The sequence below is a fragment of the Stylophora pistillata genome, chromosome 6 (genome assembly GCF_964205215.1).
Source record: "Stylophora pistillata chromosome 6, jaStyPist1.2, whole genome shotgun sequence".
In the NCBI taxonomy this organism is placed as follows: Eukaryota; Metazoa; Cnidaria; class Anthozoa; order Scleractinia; family Pocilloporidae; genus Stylophora; species Stylophora pistillata.
The window spans coordinates 34,074,852-34,092,865 of NC_142524.1; the positions used below are offsets into that span (position 1 = coordinate 34,074,852).

An 18,014-nucleotide genomic window follows, 5' to 3' on the forward strand; every position below is an offset into this window, starting at 1 on the left:
TTACAAAAGACCACTCTCTCCTGGTGCGAGATGTTTTTACATTTCTAGAAAGGTTTCAGTTAGTGCAAGACTGTAATAGTGACAAGTTACGTAACAAACAAGAGCTGGCGAGTATCAGCTGTGAGCTGGCAGGTGATCAAATTGTTTAACCTGCAGGCGTGAGAATTATCCCAAGGTGCAAAATACTGTGGTACTAAATGTTGTTCCTAGTTTCCTTGCTAATTGTACGATCACCGAAAGCACAAGAACAATTCTGTTTGTAGTAAATAAAGGTGTAGTCGAAGTTGCAGCAATTAAAGTTAATCTTTGCAACGTTTCTCGTCACATACTTACATTAAAGTTGTGATTTTCTGGCCTTATTGCTTTTAAGCAATATGTGTCGCTAAGAGGCCAGAGTGTTTGATCGAACTCAACAATTTGAATGCCTGGTTCGTAACGTAAATGGATTTCAGCTAAGTCGAATAACATTCCGAGAGGCATTACACTATCCAGGGAATAAATTTATGCTCTAAAATTAAAACTTACCATAAAAAATGTTGAAAACTCTTCAAATGCAAACTTTACAACGAGAAGAACACAGCAAAGCAAGCCAATGTTTCCGTTTTCTCTAGCATCCCAAAATTTGAGAAAACTAACTTTTAAAACTTTTCAATGTTTAAAGAAGAAATTGATCACATTCATGTTGAATTTGCTTCTTGATAGAGAAATTTAATCGAGAGAATATGAACTGCATATTAGAAGGACGTAAAGACAGCAGAGTGATAATAACTCTCGAAAAAGAAACGACAACTTTGAGTTTAAATTTACAAGATATGTTTCGACATTCTCATGTCATCTTCAGTTGCAAATGAGCTTTTAATGGTTGTACGTATATACATTTGAATTTATATTAAGGTACGTTACAAATCACGTTTCAGGACGTTACAATTTGAATATTAAATACGCGAAAAATGTAAATAGCGCGCGCTTGACTAAATAAAAAAAATTATATAATAATAGTAATAATATTAATAATAATAATAATTTTTTCCCACTTAATTTGCAATGCCTCTTTGATCTCAATTTGGTGAGACCACTCGCCACATTTGTACACGAGTTCGTGAGCACCTCTTGTCGGACAAAACTTCGCATATTTACAAGCACCTGCAATCATCAAGGGCCTGTCTTGACTCTTGTAATACTGAATGTTTCACGATCTTAGATTCTGCCGCTTCAAAATACCAAATTAAGATCAAAGAGGCATGCATATTAAGTGGGAAAAACCCATTCTCAATCAGCAATTAAAGCCTCTAGAATTGTCTCTTTCCTTTTAATTATGTTGTTCCTTGGTCTTTTACTTTATTATTATTATTATTATTATTATTATTTTTTATCTAGTCAAGCGCGCGCTATTTACATTTTTCGTGTATTTAATATTCAAATTGTAACGTAAGCCCTGACACGTAATTTGTAACGTACCTTAATATAAATTCAAATATAGAGCCGTTAAAAGCTCATTTGCAACTGAAGATGACATGAGAATGTCGAAACATGTCTTGTAAATTTAAACTCAAAGTTCTTTTTTGAGAACTATATATTCTATTTATGTTATTGTACGGCATTACAATAAACGAGCCGGTTTAAAAAAAAAAATTAGCACAAAACGAAAAGAAAAACATTAAGGTCATGTGACGCATTCTACGTCAGCAAGATCCTTAAAGCGGAGAACACGGTAAGTACTGTCTGTTCAGTTTTTCCGATATAGAAATTTTACAACTCGATCGTGCATCAGTTTTGATTCGTTTAGAAATGTCTTAGGCCAGAGAGCCTTTTAGCCAAAGAATTGCTGATATTCACGGTGTGGCCCTCAAATAAAATCACGAAAGTAAATCAGTGGCATCAAGCAAATCGAAAGTGAAGATCCAGAGAATCTGATATATCCTGGTGATATCTGGATACACACTTCAAAATTGTCTTAAATCTAAGACTTGGAAAATCATATCTGCTTGGGCTTAACTTCTCTCAGTAAATCAGATGTCTCCTAATCGCGGTGAGTTGATTTCGAGCGAACTCTAAGCCAGAGATGGCGTTTTTAATGATAATAAAATCATTTTGTATGTATATACCACACAGGCGAATAGTCCTATTTCGCGCGCTGATTGGCTAATTCGGAAGTGTTTAGCAGGTACTATTCACCTCTAAGCAGCCGAAGAGACAATTTCGCGTCAAAAGTTCAATTTCCGTCCATTTGTAGTCGCCGTGGAAAACTCACTCAGCTGTAAACAAATAGATATGTCAACGGCAGCCCAATTGATATGGACCTTCAGAAATTATACCGGAATGCCTCTACCGACTTTCCGAAGTAATGCTGCGACATTGAAATATAACTCGACTTTTCTTCGAGGGAGTTTCGATCAATACTGGTCGCAGTCAGCACATGTGTAACCGAGTCAGAACTCTTTGAAAGACTTGGGGTGCAACTGTGAGTGAAGACGCTAAATGCAATCGTTTTTCCGCGATCATCTTTCGCGATCGTTGTGGAATATTCCTCGCCATTCCCTAGAATATTTTGTTTCTAACAAAGCGTTCTGGCCACAGTCCTTGTTAAATACGATTTGAAGCCTTCAGTCTTTTCACTGCGTGCTGTTAGTATTTATATAAGCTCAACTGAATGAGTAACCAGTGAATTAACTTTTTATAGGGGAAAGCTAAGCGTTGTTTTCGTGACTGGCCATTTGTTTACTTTTCTGGTGGTTTTCCCTTCCATCTGTTAGGTGACTGCGCAAATATTAATCATTTCGTGAACGTCGAAAATATATCAAATCGAAGGAGCAGTTTTGGTTTTGGTTCACACTTTTGTCAACAAAGTGAAAACATACTCGTATCTGTTAAAATACGAAGAATACGGACCAACGTTGTAATTTTGTTCAATACTGACATCTCGTGAGCGAAGTGAGGAGAGTTAAAGAAGAAATGAAATTCCATCGCGGAAAAGCGATTGCGTGACACTCGGTAAGTCGTTAAGATGACATGTTATCACGTATCAGACGAAAAAACAGTCTTTTTAAATTTCCAGTCTGCAGTATGTAGTCCGCATTTGGTACCTTATCTTCATTTTGTACCCGGTCTGCAGTCTGCAGTCTGTATTTTGTACTGACCGATGGCCAAAATGTGAATTTTGACTATTCATCCAACATCACCCCAGGAGTTCAAAGTAATTCCAAGTAGTTTCAACTCTGTCCGAGAGTTACTCATTGGCTCGGCCTATGTTTGCATTTAAAAGTGTATGTTTTCATTAAAAGAGATTTAATTATCTTCAAAACCCATTCCAAACGTATTAATGTATCCACGACTTATTCACAGTTTCCTTTGATTAGATATATTAACAGAAGTAGCCTAATTTTTTGGTGTCTGTGGTATATACTGAAACAATTGTTTACCCGAATGTCACCTGGATGAGTGTTACCTGAGTGTTACCCGAATGTCACCACTTTTCATCTCCACTGTGGTGAATGATCGTTAATTATCCAGGGAACTCACATTACCAAAGGTACTACGTGTTGATTTGTCAGAACAGAATTCTGCCAGTCCGCCATAATACAAAAGGCCGCGTTGTTTCCCATGATTGCGTCTAGCTCTCGGTTATTATAAATAACAACTAGATCGGGAAAAAGTATTATAAGACTGAAAGTCACTGATTTACTTCGTATCAAACTCAAAATCTATGATCATTTACATATTTAAAGACGAAGAGATGGCGGTAAAGTAGCCTACGTTTTTACACTGAACTGTTGGCCAACGAAGTGCATGTATTGCCTCTAGGGAAGAGTGAAACTAGGTCAACTAAGAACAATCTTGGCTTTCTCAGGTTTGCTGCTGAAAATTTCCTTGAGAAGTATGAACATACGATATCAGTTATTCCATGGAGTACCCTAAGTATAAATACATAGAACGCGGGCTTAATTCTAGACCATCGGCTGGCTGACAGAACCTGCATATAAACTTTTAAAACAGTGATGTGCCTCGACTTTCATGTTTATGTATCAATGACCTTAGTAAGGCTGAATAATTTCCTCCTCTATATGATAGATGATTTTTCTTTCAACTAAAAATGAAACAACTCGCATTCTTTCGTAGGGAAAATCGTGCTTCAGTATTCTTGCTTTAAACTAGTTCAGTCATAAGGGCAAGAAACTTAGGACAGTTATTATAAGTTCTTGTTGTAAACGTGTATTTTTATCATCTTGACACTTTCTCTTTAATTTAAAACTAAACGCCGGCCAAAATTTTCAGCTTCTTTTGATCCTCAATCCTCTTTTATTACAAAAACTTCTTAAAACATTAATCATTACGAACATTAGTGGTTCCTGTTGTGAAATACAAGAGTAAGTCGAGCGAACCAAATCTATGAGGCCTCTTACTTTTAGCTTAGAAAAAAATTTTGGTGAATTATATGCCTTCAGAATCAACTGCATTTCTTGAGTTTAACTGAAAACTCTTCAATCGAGGGGCTGCAGACAGATCTAACATAGTTGAATTTAATCCTCAGATTGAGGCTGTCTCATTCGTTTCATTTAAATAATCAGGAAAAGGTCGTAATGGACGCCATAGAGGAATTTACTGCAACCTGTCCTCTAGCCTTTACTTTGGCTACAGTTGTAGCTGTTTTCACCTTCTTCCAAAAGACTGGTGGTGACTTACAAGCCATGAAGTTGGGCGAAAAATGTTTGATATTTCTCGGGTCTAACGCACGGATAAAAGAAGACCAGTTTACCCTGTTTTACCAAGCAATCAATGAGCTAATGTTTGAGGCAGCGTGCCGGGTCCCTGACTACAAATCTGCAGAAACATATGCTAAGGAACTCCTTATAATGCATCATGCTTCTAATGACACAGTTAGCGAAGGAAGAGTAAGTTTGGCATTGGGAAAGATATACCAGAGTCAAAAAGAATTTGAAATGGCAAGTCAATACTATCAGAATGCAATCGATATGACGAGAAGAACAGGAGACAAACAAGCAGAAGCACAATGTTACTTAGGGATAAGAGTCTCATTTCATTTGCTGTGTAAATATCACACGGCTGAGAAGTACTACGAGAAAGCACTGGCGATCACTATGACAATTGGTGACAGAAATCGCGCAGCTACCATTTACGGAAACCTTGGTGCTATCGTTCAGTCGCTTGAGAAATACGACAGAGCTGAGGAATATTATAAGAAAGCACTAGCAATCAGAAAGGAAAATGGCGACAGAAAGGGAGAAGCAACCGACTACGGAAACTTAGGAACACTGTTTCAGTCGCGAGGTGAATACAAAAAGGCTAAGGAATATATTGAGAAAGCACTTGCAATCAGAAAGGAAATTGGCGACAAAAAGGGACAAGCATCTGACTACGGAAACTTAGGAACACTGTTTCGGTCGCTCTATGAATACCAAAAGGCTAAAGAGTTTACCGAGAAAGCCCTTGAAATCAGAAAGGAAATTGGCGACAGAAAGGGAGAAGCAGATGACTATGGAAACCTAGGAACATTGTTTCATTTGCTTGGTGAATACAAAAAGGCTAAAGAGCACATCGAGAAAGCACTTGAAATGAGGATTAAAATTGGCGACAGAGAAGGAGAAGCAATTGACTACGAAAACTTAGGAATATTGTTTAAGTCACAAGGTGAATACGAGAAGGCTAAAGAATATATCGAGAGAGCACTTGCTATCAGAAAGGACATTTGCGACAGAAATGGAGAAGCATCCGACTACGGGTACCTAGCGACATTGTTTTATCTACTAGGTGAATACGAAAAGGCTAAATATTTCAACGCAAAAGCACTTGCAATCGCAAAGGAAATTGGCGACAGTAAGGGAGAAGCAACTGACCTTGGCAACCTAGGAACTTTGTTTCAGTCGCTCGGTGAATACCAAAAGGCTGAAGAGTATACTGAGAAAGCACTTGCAATCAGAAAGGAAATTGGCGACAGAGAGGGAGAAGCAACTGACTACGGAAACTTAGGAGTAGTTTCACGGAAACTTAGGAACAGCTTATCATTCGGTAGGTGAATACAAGAAGGCTAGAGAAGATACCGAGAAAGCACTTGTAATCAGAAAGGAAATTGGTGACAGAAAGGGAGAAGCAACTGACTACGGAAACTTAGGAGTAGTTTTTCAGTCGTTAGGTGAATACGAAAAGGCTCAAGAATACACAGAGAAAGCACTTGCAATCACAAAGGAATTTGGGCATAGAAAGGGAGAAGCAGCTGAATACGGAAATTTAGGAACATTGTTTCATTCGCTTGGTGAATACAAAAAAGCTAAAGAGTTCACCGAGAAAGCACTTGCAATCAGAAAGGATATTGGCGACAGGCAGGGAACAGCAACTGATTACGGAAACTTAGGAACATTGTCTCATGTGTTAGGTGAACATGATAAAGCTGAAGAATATTTATGCAAGGCTATCCGAGTTTTTAAAGGCATTGGAGAAGTTATGGGTGAGTTTAAAATTATTTGCAGCCTTACAGTTTTGAAGTTGACTCAGTTCAATCTTCAAGAAGCGTTTTCGTATCTTTCCAATGTATTGAAATATTTGAAAAATTGCGAGACTTCGTGAAAGATAACGATTCCTTCAAAATATCTCTACTGGAGGAGCATGGCGCCTTTCCCTATGAGATGTTCAGTAAATTACTTTCTGTCACCGGGAATCTGCATCAAGCTCTTTATGTAGAAGACCTGAGACGGGCAAGAGCTCTAGCAGACTTGATAGCGGCTCAGTATTCCGTTAAACAGGTCCAGTTCTCAGGCGATCCGCAGTCATGGTGTGGTATCCAAGATATTATCAAAGAAGAAGCCAATTGTATTTTTCTGTACCTTTCAGCTGATGAAAAAGGTGTACGAATTTGGATCCTCAAAACAAGCGGAGTTATTCATTTCCGAAATGTTAGAATGGATACGTCTACTTTTGGAAATGCTGGATCAGTTCCCAACCCGAAAGTGCTTTTTTCGGAGACTTTCCACTGTTTCGCCGACAAAGAAAATCGCTCATTAAATGACGACCCCGTTTTATTATCATCTGATGATGTTAACCGATCGCCGCTGCCTTACAATAAAGCTGACGATATGGACTCAGGAAAAAAGCTTCATTTGTGTTACAAAACAATCATCGCTCCCGTGTCCGATTTATTGAAGGAGCCTGAAATTATCATTATCTCTGATAGCTGCATGTACCAAGTGCCATTTGCAGCCTTAATTGACGAAGGAGGAAGGCATTTTTCTGAAACATTCAGGATCCGTATCGTTCCTTCTTTGACGACCCTCAAGCTTATTAAGCACAGTCCTCCAAACTACCACAGTCAGAGTAGTGCACTGATAGTGGGTGAACCTGAGGTGAGTGAGGTGATTTACAGGGGACACCGGATGACCCTCGATCCACTACCAGGGGCAAGGAAAGAAGCTGAGATGATTGGAAAAATGCTTGGCGTTCCCCCATTGTTAGGGAGACATGCAACAAAGGAGGCGGTTATTGAACAGATGAAGTCAGTTGCGCTGATACATTTTGCTGCGCATGGAGATCCCGAAAGAGGAGAAATTGCCCTTTGCCCTGTTCGTACTACTAATGATATTCCACAAGAAGAAGAATACCTTTTGACGATGGCTGACGTATCCGAAGTTCAACTTAGAGCTACACTGGTTGTTCTAAGCTGTTGTCACAGTGGACGCGGAGAAATTAAAGTCGAAGGAGTCATTGGAATCGCTCGGGCGTTCTTAGGATCTGGTGCTCGGTCGGTGTTAGTGGCACGGTGGAAATTGGAAGACGAATCAACAGAGCAGTTCATGAATTGTTTCTACGAACACTTGTTTCGTGGTGAAAGTAGCAGCGAATCTCTTCACGAGGTTCGAAAGTGGATGAGAGGTAACGGCTTTCCTAAAGAGGAATGGGCTGCGTTCATGCTGATTGGAGATAATATCACATTGAGGTAGGTTAAAGTACGATGAGTCACGATGTCAATTAAGAAACCATAGAAGTGACCCTTAGGTTGGCAACTTTATTTGACAAATCACATGGTACGAAGAATTAATTATAAAATAACCTACGTCGTAGCAAGTCAGGAAGACTCGCGGATTTTCTTTCGCACTTGTTCGTTTACCTCGTCTCAGAGTGTAAAAGGATTGTGTTTCCTTAACTCAGGGCGATATGGGAAAACCATTTAGAAGACACAAAATACAAATTCAGTAGTAGTCTTCTTAGACGCCCACCCTCATTTAATTCATGTTATGGAGCAAAGAAAGTAAGGTGGTTACGGTAAAAAAGGTTTTGTGTCGTGTATCTCATTTAGTTCCTCGATGTCTTCTACAATTGTTAAAAGAAAGGCAAACGAGAAAAAAGGAGGAGTGTCTTGATAACGACAGGCAATAAGTTACTGATAGACATAGTGGTTCTCAATTTCAAAGTGAGCTGCTCCGAGCAAATTCTCCCAAATTCAGTGTTGAATTAACCCGCCTAAGGCTTCGCACTGTCCAAAGTTCAAAGCCACTAAACCCGTCATAATAGCAGAAATTCTTGGAACTAACAGATTGAATGAATTAACAATTAATTCACTCTTTTTCTTATATCGTAAATCTTATCTTACAGGAAAGAAGACATAACGTGCAAGGTTCAAAACTGATTAGGAAATCCTGTACCCTGAGTGAAGCTGACTTCTTTGAAGACCCCCATCTTTTCCCCTATCGTATGAAACGGAACATTTTGTGTGATATAACACAGACATTTTTTGCAGTTGAGCAATGAGTTGATAGAATTTTTGGCTTTCTCTTTAGCAGACAGCCATGTTCGTCATTTACATATTAGGAATAATTTTCTTTAGAAACATTTCATTATAATTACAGTCTGAACAATCAAGTTTTTTAAGGGATGAACTATCTTTTGAATAATCTCACGAAAAGTTATGATGAGCCGTTAATTTTCTTCAGCTTTCCTTGCAAAAAACAAAGTCAGCTATATAGATGTTTAGGATAATGATATTTTTTTATGGTTTTTCAGTGAATGTTTTCATCCTGTAAACAAGAGGCCTTGACAAAGTATCACTTTTTAAGGCTGGAACGAACTTTGGAATTGATTTGTCGAAAAGCGATCGTTCCTTTATTCAGCTAGTCATTGAAACCTTTTGGAATAACCCCATCATATATAAATCATGGGGCTGAAAATGCAATTGGAATATTCTGTTATCAACTTGTTTTATTCAACAGGTCACTAGACCATTGTTTTTTAATGTAATCGGTCAGATTTCAGTCTCTGGAATATGGAATAAAGGCAAGTCTTTGTAGACCAATAAGGAAGCTGACCCCAGCTATATATCAAACAAGGGGAAGAAATTCAATTAGAATATTTCGCTTTTCAAACTAGTTTTGTTCAATGGGTCACTGGACCATTTGTTTTGATCGTAATCAGTCACATTTGAATTTCTTATAACGTAAATAAAATCAACAGTTACCTCAATATGAAGTTTTATTTTGCTAATCTCATTTTGTAGGGATTTAGTCGAGATAATTTTGGCGCTGCTTTGAGCTAGGGTGGCCTTATGGTTAGTGCGTTCGACTCCGGATCGAGTGGAATGGGTTCGAGCCCTGGCCAGAGATGTTATGTTGTGTTCCTCGGAAGACACCTTACTCTCACAGTGCCTCTTTTGACCCTGGTGCTTAAATAGGGGAGGGAGGGGGGGTGTTTGTAGACTTGAATACTCGAATAACCTTTAATTGACTGATGAGGCTCGAAGAGCGAAATATATTTTAAGATTCTTAAAGCATTGTTATTTTGCTTTTATAGTTTCTATACGTGCGTCGAATGTGATACTCGAGACATGATGTCTTATTATGCAAGTAGTTCAACTTTAATTCACGAAGATCTGGTTTGACTGTACAAAAAGGAAACAAACGTAAACAAAACGAAGCGAAACGAAAATACTACAGTGGCAACATACTTACAAGATTTGTGGACTCGAAGGAAAACGTAAAGAAACACTCGTGAGAAAAACAAACAAAATGCAAAAAAACATCTAAACCGAATTTTGACCTCTGCAAGTGCCAGCACATGGCTCATCTCATATTAACAATGTAAATGACGTAATTTTACCAGTCCCGCGCGGACTGAACACGGGAAACGAATTAAACACTTGTGGAACGTTTTGCATCTTACAGTGTTAGCCCTGCGATGGACTAGCATTCCATCCTGGGGGGAGTAGAAATACTCTTACTCCCTTCATGCGATGGAAATTGGAGTAAAGCGTCAGCCTGATGGGCCAGTTGGCTCTTAAACAGATTGCCTGTTTTTTTTTGTTGGTCAATATAACAGTCCAGTTGGGAAGGAGAAAGACAGGCTTGCAAATTTAATGTTGAAATGAAAACCATCTAATAAGGGAGAATGATTTCAGACATTTTGAATGATTCAAGCAGCTGTTTTAACCTCTTCATTCTCTGATATCAATAAACTTGTAAATAAAAATCGTATGGACACATTTTCCACGAGGTCTCTCTATATCTTGATTGATAAGTTCTCCAGAGGGGAGGGGTGGGTATTTTTATGTGCCCTTTTGAGCAGGGAAGGGGGCAGGGCTATCGAATTACAGGCCTCAAACTATTCCATGACTTAACAACATTTTGAAAGAATGTTCTTCTTATATTGTTGATGCATGCAAGATTAAGATGATGGGAAGATTGACAACATCTCTTAAAGCAGCTACATGACATGATGTGAACATAAATTTATTGGAATGATAGAAACTGTTCACATGAGAAAATAATTTAACTCAGACAGGACTGAATCGGACACCAAATTGGCTACAATTCTATTGTTTTGGTCACCAATATGGCTGCAGTGATGTCATGTAAAAACAATCAACATATAATTAATAGCTAGTAATTCAATGGTAAAAAATAGCAGTAAGGATTGAGCTTGACAGGAAAAAACAGATCATACAAGCTTGCACCTCAAACAATGTGCAGGGTGTCAAGGCCTTTAGTGGTCCAAAAATATAAGAATATAGGACTGGACGACCTAAAAATATAGGAAAAAACCCGCCAAAACGGCAAAAATATAGGACCAATCTGACAGTAACTTACAAAACCAACCTACAGTTCTTTACTTTTTAGACACTCTAGATGTACAGATTTAATATGTTGCCAAATTCAAAGTGAATAAAAGAAAGATGCTTTGTTGGTTTCAAACAAGTCATGTCTTCCCAATTCAAAAATAACAATCAGTTTTTTTTCTGGAATCATAACGTCATCTTACTGACAATAAGTTCTTTGGCATGTGAGATCAATAACAAGAGCAATCTGACATCCCTTTCAGTTCAACAATGGTTGGCAATATCCACTGGTTTGAGTCCAATACTCAGTATTGACACTGATGTGAATGCAAGTAACAAGCAAGGAAATTGATGTGTTGCAAAAACACTTAGGTTACAACAAACAAGGCCAAATAACGCAACACAAGTCACTGTTCTGTTTTTGATTTGCTGTCATAAGCGAAAAAATTGTACGAATTTCTTATGTGTACAAAGTCCACGCGGTAAAATTCATCATGCTCAGATCGTTGTTTACTTGCCTTCATGGCCAGAAATTTGCGTAGCGTTATGTTCAAAATTCTGAAAAAACTTCGATTTGATGCAAAATCTTCTATTAAACAATACTTTTTGAACACATTGTTACTCTTTAACAATTATTCGCCGAAGGCGAAGTGAATATCGTCGAATAATCCCCGAGACGAAGTCAAGGGGATTATTCGACAACATTCACCGAACCTGAGGCGAAAAATTGTTTTAGTATAATTTCAGAGCTGAACAACAGAGAAATATCTAAAATCATAACATTTTAGTAACATTTAGTAACATCGAATCGTCACATTGTCGCTAGGCAAGTCCGAAAGTTCGGTTTTCACTTTACATCCGTAATTCGCATCGCCCTAGAGAATCGTAGTGTTGTTGACTGGAGAGCTTATTCTTTCACCTTTGAGACCTTAATATCCATTCTTTTCCGAGCAGAGTATTCTATAGCATTGTTACTTTATATTCTGAGTTCCACAAGGTCTAACTCCATCGCAAATGAACGAAAAATCCGACCTGAAAATTTTGGCTCATCCTCGGTATAAAAACCTGTGAAGCTCACGAGTGACGTAAAACAAAGACAACAAAACACTATAAACAATAGCGTAAAGCAAAACAATACCTCATGAAACAAAGGAAACCTCGTTAGGTTTTTACACCGGGGATGACCCAAAATTTTGAGGGTCGGCCGCGCGGAAGCCATTTTCAAATTCGATCATTTAGTAAAGACGCATAGAATGCCCCTCCGGCAACCCCCTAAAGCCATCAAAATATATGTGCAAACGACGGACTCTGATTGGTTTATTGATCTCCAAACCATAGTGGATGTTTGGGGACAAAACTCTACTTAGTAGGGGAGGTAGGGGGAAAGCGTTCTCGCGTGAGGCAATCGCGCGGTTCGGGCGGTTAGGGGCGGTTCAGGTGTCAATGTGTTTTTAAGTGACATAAAAATCTCCTGAATTGTGGATTTTGAACTCCAATACAATGTTTACTTCTTTTTTCTAGATATTTCTTTTTAAATATTTTTTTGAAAGAAGGCTTAAAATATAGGAAAATATATGATTTTTCCTCAATCTATAGGACTTTATAGGACAAGTCTGAAAAAATAGGATTTTATAGGAATATATAAGGACTTGCTTGACACCCTGCATGTGTGGCCCCAGAGCTCAGTTGGTGGTAATGTCCAACTGGCATCTGATGGGAAAGGTTTGAGGCCTGTTGAAGCCTGTTGAAGTTAATGAATAAATAATCAAATATGTAGGGTAGATATTCAGAATGGAAATAGCAAATGTTCAATTGCCGTGTATTCAAAACTAAGATTACAATATTATTCTGGATTTGATTTATAAGTATTTTAAGGTAAGATGTTTATACAGTTGTTCTGTGTTTTTGCTACGTTTCTTTTATTAAAAAATTATGCATATTATATTCTCACATTCCAAAATTTTGTATAATATTATATTATCTGGTTGTAGTATTATCATATGGCAGCCTTTTAAATATAATGCGAAAGCATTCCATAGGAATTATCATCTTAAAATCGAGATATACTCAATAGGCAGCTGATTAGTGGTGAGAAATAACTGCAAGTATTGAGCTTGGCTAAAGCATTGAAAAATAATGACTGGACATGTGGGGGCATAGCTCACTTGGTAGCAATGCAAGGCAATGCCCAACTTGCATCTGGGGGGCACAGGTTTGAGGCCAACTGAGCCCTGGTAACAAACCCATTGACCCTTAAGAGTGACTAGCATCTAATTTCTCCTAACAATATCACCCCTAAATCACACAGTGACGTCATGAGAATAAAGGAAATGATCACTAACTGAAGAGCTTCTTGATCGTTTGATAAATTCTCCTTATCTGCACCTTAGGAAATGTATAGTATGAAGAATATACAAACTTGATCACTCTAGTAGACCGGTTATTCAGAAAGTAAATTGCAAATGTTTAATTACTTGAATTTAAGTTGATTATTATTCCCAAGGCAGGCTAATTATTTAAACAAACTTTTAGCCCTTGGTTCGCATCTTTCATCTGAACGTTTACGTTAATTTTGTAACCATTGCCAAGAGGGCCAGAAGCTAATAGTGGAAGGACATTTATTTAATTAAATCAAATCTCTCCTAAAGAATCCCTGAGGCTCTCTGCTTGTGTAAAACTGCGGTTTGGGTTAGACCTTGTGTAAATAACCTGCACTGCACCTAAATTTCAAAGCATGACGAGCTTTGCTCAAGAAAAAAATTCTCAGCAGGCATCGTAAACTGATGCCGAGGTTTGGGGAAGAAGGCGTTGGGTGGATGTCATCACATTAATTACACCACAATGTAATTAAACAGATTAGCGTCCACGAATCCACGAGAGATACGCGATTGCGTGCGAGTTAACGCGGGGTCATCTGTTGGCGATGAAAATCAAAATCATGAAATGAAATGAAGTTTGTTGTGCGCGTAATGGTCATAAAATACTGCGTTTTCTCTGTTTCTGCCTGTTTCCTTATAACGACATTTTTAATCACGTAGTCTTTCAAAGATCCTTCCTTTTCACAGAAGAGGCAATACCGGCGAGACGCCGTATTCGAAAAGCCTCTCTTTCGATTATTTAGGTATGATTCTTTCGCTTGGTTTGCCATAAAACAGTAACAAAAGATATCGCAATTTTCATGTGCCGTACGACCTGAATAACAACCGTATCGAATTTCCAGTATTGCGTCACTTGGAGGATCGATCTGTGTTCACGCTTTGCGATCGTAGTACACGATGTTATTGTTTTGGTACAAAACCTGTGGCGGTCGCACGACTTGACCTCGTATCCTGGTTAAATTCTTACCAATATTATAATATTAAACCTCGACGAGATTTTTCATGTCGAAATGTCGAAAAGCATCATGTTTTCGATTTCGAAACCATTCGAAATGAAGTCATAGAGGCAGTCGGATTTTCGACGTGCGGGTTTCCACCGGCTAACTTAACCACGCAGAGTCTTTGCAGGATTACAAGTGCCACACTTGACCCTTGCAAGCATTGGTATCTACTTTTGAAAGAGGTATGTGACGTTCATTTGCGTAAATATTTCATATGCGATGTATTTAAGATATTTCCCGACGAAATCCAAAGTGTGGCGACACGGGAACTTCAGCCGGCCAACTCATCGTTCGAAGTAGTGGGGTTAGCCAGGATTCCCGACCTCGTTCACGTTGTGTTCACGTTCGGTCTAATAGCTGGTCTATCTTCTTCGTAATAAACAATCCCCGACGAACTTATTAAATCTGCGGGATTTATGACTATCGTAAATCTGGTGAACTCCCCCACGCTAGACTTTGAGCCCGAAAGCGCGAAAAATTTCTCTTTTGGCGCCAAACTCAGTCACGACTCCGATGAGCTCGCTTCCTAACTTACCGAAAGATCAGCTAGAGTAAATTCCCTTGGAGTGGAACTGAAGAAGCTTCGAACACAGATTTCTCATCTCGAATCAGCATGGAGTCAATTTTACAGACCCTTTTTTCCACCTCAATGTTCGTACCTTGTCGTGGTGAGGTGACTTGAGTGCCTCAATGACCAATTGCAATACAATGCCTTTAAAGAATTCACCTTCAGTTGGTGGGCTGTATTTTCTGCAAGGTAGAGGCCAGACTAACACGGACTTTGTCATTGTAGTTATTGTTATGATTATTATAATTATCATTATTATTAATGATTTTGTTATTGTTATCATTATCTTTATGATTGTGATTGAATCATTTTAAAATGAAATAGGCTGCTCAATGAGGATGGCATGCTAAGGCAAGTAGATTTTCATTTATTTACCCCCCTCCTCCCAAGTAGAAATTCAAGTGTTTCTGATAGTTTTTCTCTTCAATAGATTGTTAGAATGCAGAAGATTTTCTAAGACACATTGTTCAGAGGGCTTGTCTTAAGTAGTTGTTTTCTGATTCAAAACCACCTGCCTAGTTCTGTTTCTCTTGGGTAGTTAGTCCATGGAGTGTTGTTATCTGATGGCAGAACTAACAGGTGGATCTGTTTCTCTTGGGTAGTCAGTCCATTATGGGTTGTTGTTATCTGATGGCAGAACCACCAATCTGTTCTGTTTCTCTTGGGTAGTCAGTCTATGGACTGTTGTTATCTGATGGCAGAACCAGTCCCTATTTTTTTCAGCTCTATGCTGTCAGTCTTTTATGGACAGTTATTTTTATCTGATGGCAGTTTTAGCTTGCTCTTTTTGTTTTGAAAAATGTGTTGCTTATGCTGTTTGTCACGTATCATCTGTTATTAGTCGGAGGCACTTTGGTCAATCAATGCTATCATTGTCTTCATTATTATTATAATTGTTAATTCAGCTGCTACTCTTCTCTCTTTGCCACAGGGCCCACTACAGACAGCACTAGCTTAATGAAGTCCCAAAACCTTTCACAATGAGCCAACTCAAGAATTGCAGTCCTGAACAGTTTTTGGGGTTTTCCCGGCTTTTCTTGAGATTATTTTGTCTCAGTTTCAATTACTTGGATACTCATTCAGCTAGACTAACAATAACACCATTTTGTTCATAGATAAACATTGAAATAATCATAATAGTAATATAAATGATAATAATAATGATTTGTTATTGTTATCATTATCATTATCATTATCTTTATGATTGTGATCATCATTTTCAAATTGAAATAGGCTGCTCAGTGAGGATGGCATGCTGAGGCAAGTAGATTTTCATTTAATTCCTCCCCCCTCCCCCCAAATAGAAATTCAAGTGTTTCTGATAGTTTGTCTCTTAAATAGATTGTTAGAATGTAGAAGATTTTCTAAGACACATTGTACAGAGGTCTTAAATAGTTGTTTTCTGATTCAAAACCACCTGCCTAGTTCTGTTTCTCTTGGGTAGTTAGTCCATGGACTGTTGTTATCTGATGGCAGAACTAACAGGTGGATCTGTTTCTCTTGGGTAGTCAGTCCATTATGGGCTGTTGTTATCTGATGGCAGAACCACCAATCTGTTCTGTTTCTCTTGGGTGGTCAGTCTATGGACTGTTGTTATCTGATGGCAGAACCAGTCCCTATTTTTTTTTTTCAGCTCTATGCTGTCAGTCTTTTATGGATAGTTATCTTTATCTGATGGCAGTTTTAGCTTGCTCTTTTTGTTTTGAAAAGTGTGTTGCTTATGCTGTTTGTCACGTATCATCTGTTATTAGTCATAGGGTGACTTTGGTCAATCAATGCTATCATTGTCCTTAGTATTATTATTATTAATTCAGCTGCTACTCTTCTCTCTTTGACACAGGGCCCACTACAGACAGCACTAGCTTAATGAAGTCCCAAAACCTTTCACAATGAGCCAACTCAAGAATTGCAGTCCTGAACAGTTTTTGGGGTTTTTCTGTCTTTTCTTAATTTGTTTTTGCCCCAGTTTCAATCACTTGGATACTCATTCAGCTAGACTAACAATAACACTATTTTGTTCATAGATAAACATTGAAATAATCGTAATAGTAATATGAATGATAATAATAATGATTAGATTAATGGAAGTAATCATAGGAATTATAACCATCAGGATAATGAACATTATTTCTCTAACTATTGTAAATATTTTTATCATCATTATTATTATTATTATTATCATTATTATTGTTATCACTGTTATTATTATTATTATCATTATTATTGTTATCAATGTTATTATTATTTCCATCATGAATTATTAGAGATGCTTGGAAAAAAATGATCTACAGTTCCCTCCAACTCATTATTCTTTCAGTTAAGTGAATTAAGACTTTGTGAACAGTTACTGCTTTATTCTGTCATTCCTGATGACCATAGAAATGGTGAAAGTCCTCAGATATTATCCCTCTAAGAGTTTCTCCAGGTGTTTTTTTTTCCTCTGAATTTGGTTACAACAGAATGAAGGGCATCAGAGTATTGTGCGCCCAGCTAGACATGAATTGCATTAATATTACAGGGTCATTTTGCTGTATTCAGGGTTTAATCTTAGCCTTCTACAGACAAGTTTGTTCCTCTAAATGCAAAACACATTTTACAAACTTACAAAAACTGCCAAGAAACAGCTACTAAATTTATGGAAACATGACGAACAAGTCAACTAGACTGTGTACTACACATCATTGAAATCAAAGTATCACGTTTGGAACATAAAATCGCATTTTTAGTTTCCCATTTTTAGTGCCTGAGAAAAGATCAGGCCACCAGATTACTTCAAATTCCCTGGTTGCTCGTCCATCTCAATTGCCAACAACCATTTTAGTTTACTGGGTGAGAATCGTGCTTGATTTCTTGCCCCATGCTCTTTAATTGGCCGCCTGTAAAGCTTGTTGAGAGTTTAACAGCTACTACTTGTAGCAACCTCCATATTCCCCCGATAGCTTTTCTTAACTCTAATGGTACAGAACTTTGATGACTCAGGCCAGAAATAACATCATTCACTCTACCATCCCTGTAAT

The 18,014-nt window shown here is 38.0% G+C and overlaps 1 protein-coding gene across 1 annotated transcript; it reads left to right on the forward strand.

Moving 5' to 3' along the window:
• The first annotated feature begins 4,361 nt into the window (after positions 1-4,361).
• On the forward strand, positions 4,362-9,450 carry LOC111346906 (uncharacterized). Its single transcript, XM_022954162.2, is given in 4 exon segments — positions 4,362-5,992; positions 5,994-6,535; positions 6,538-7,942; positions 8,599-9,450. Coding segments are annotated over 4 exon segments (3,396 nt in total). The 5' UTR covers positions 4,362-4,577; the 3' UTR covers positions 8,633-9,450.
• The last annotated feature ends 8,564 nt before the right edge of the window (positions 9,451-18,014 follow it).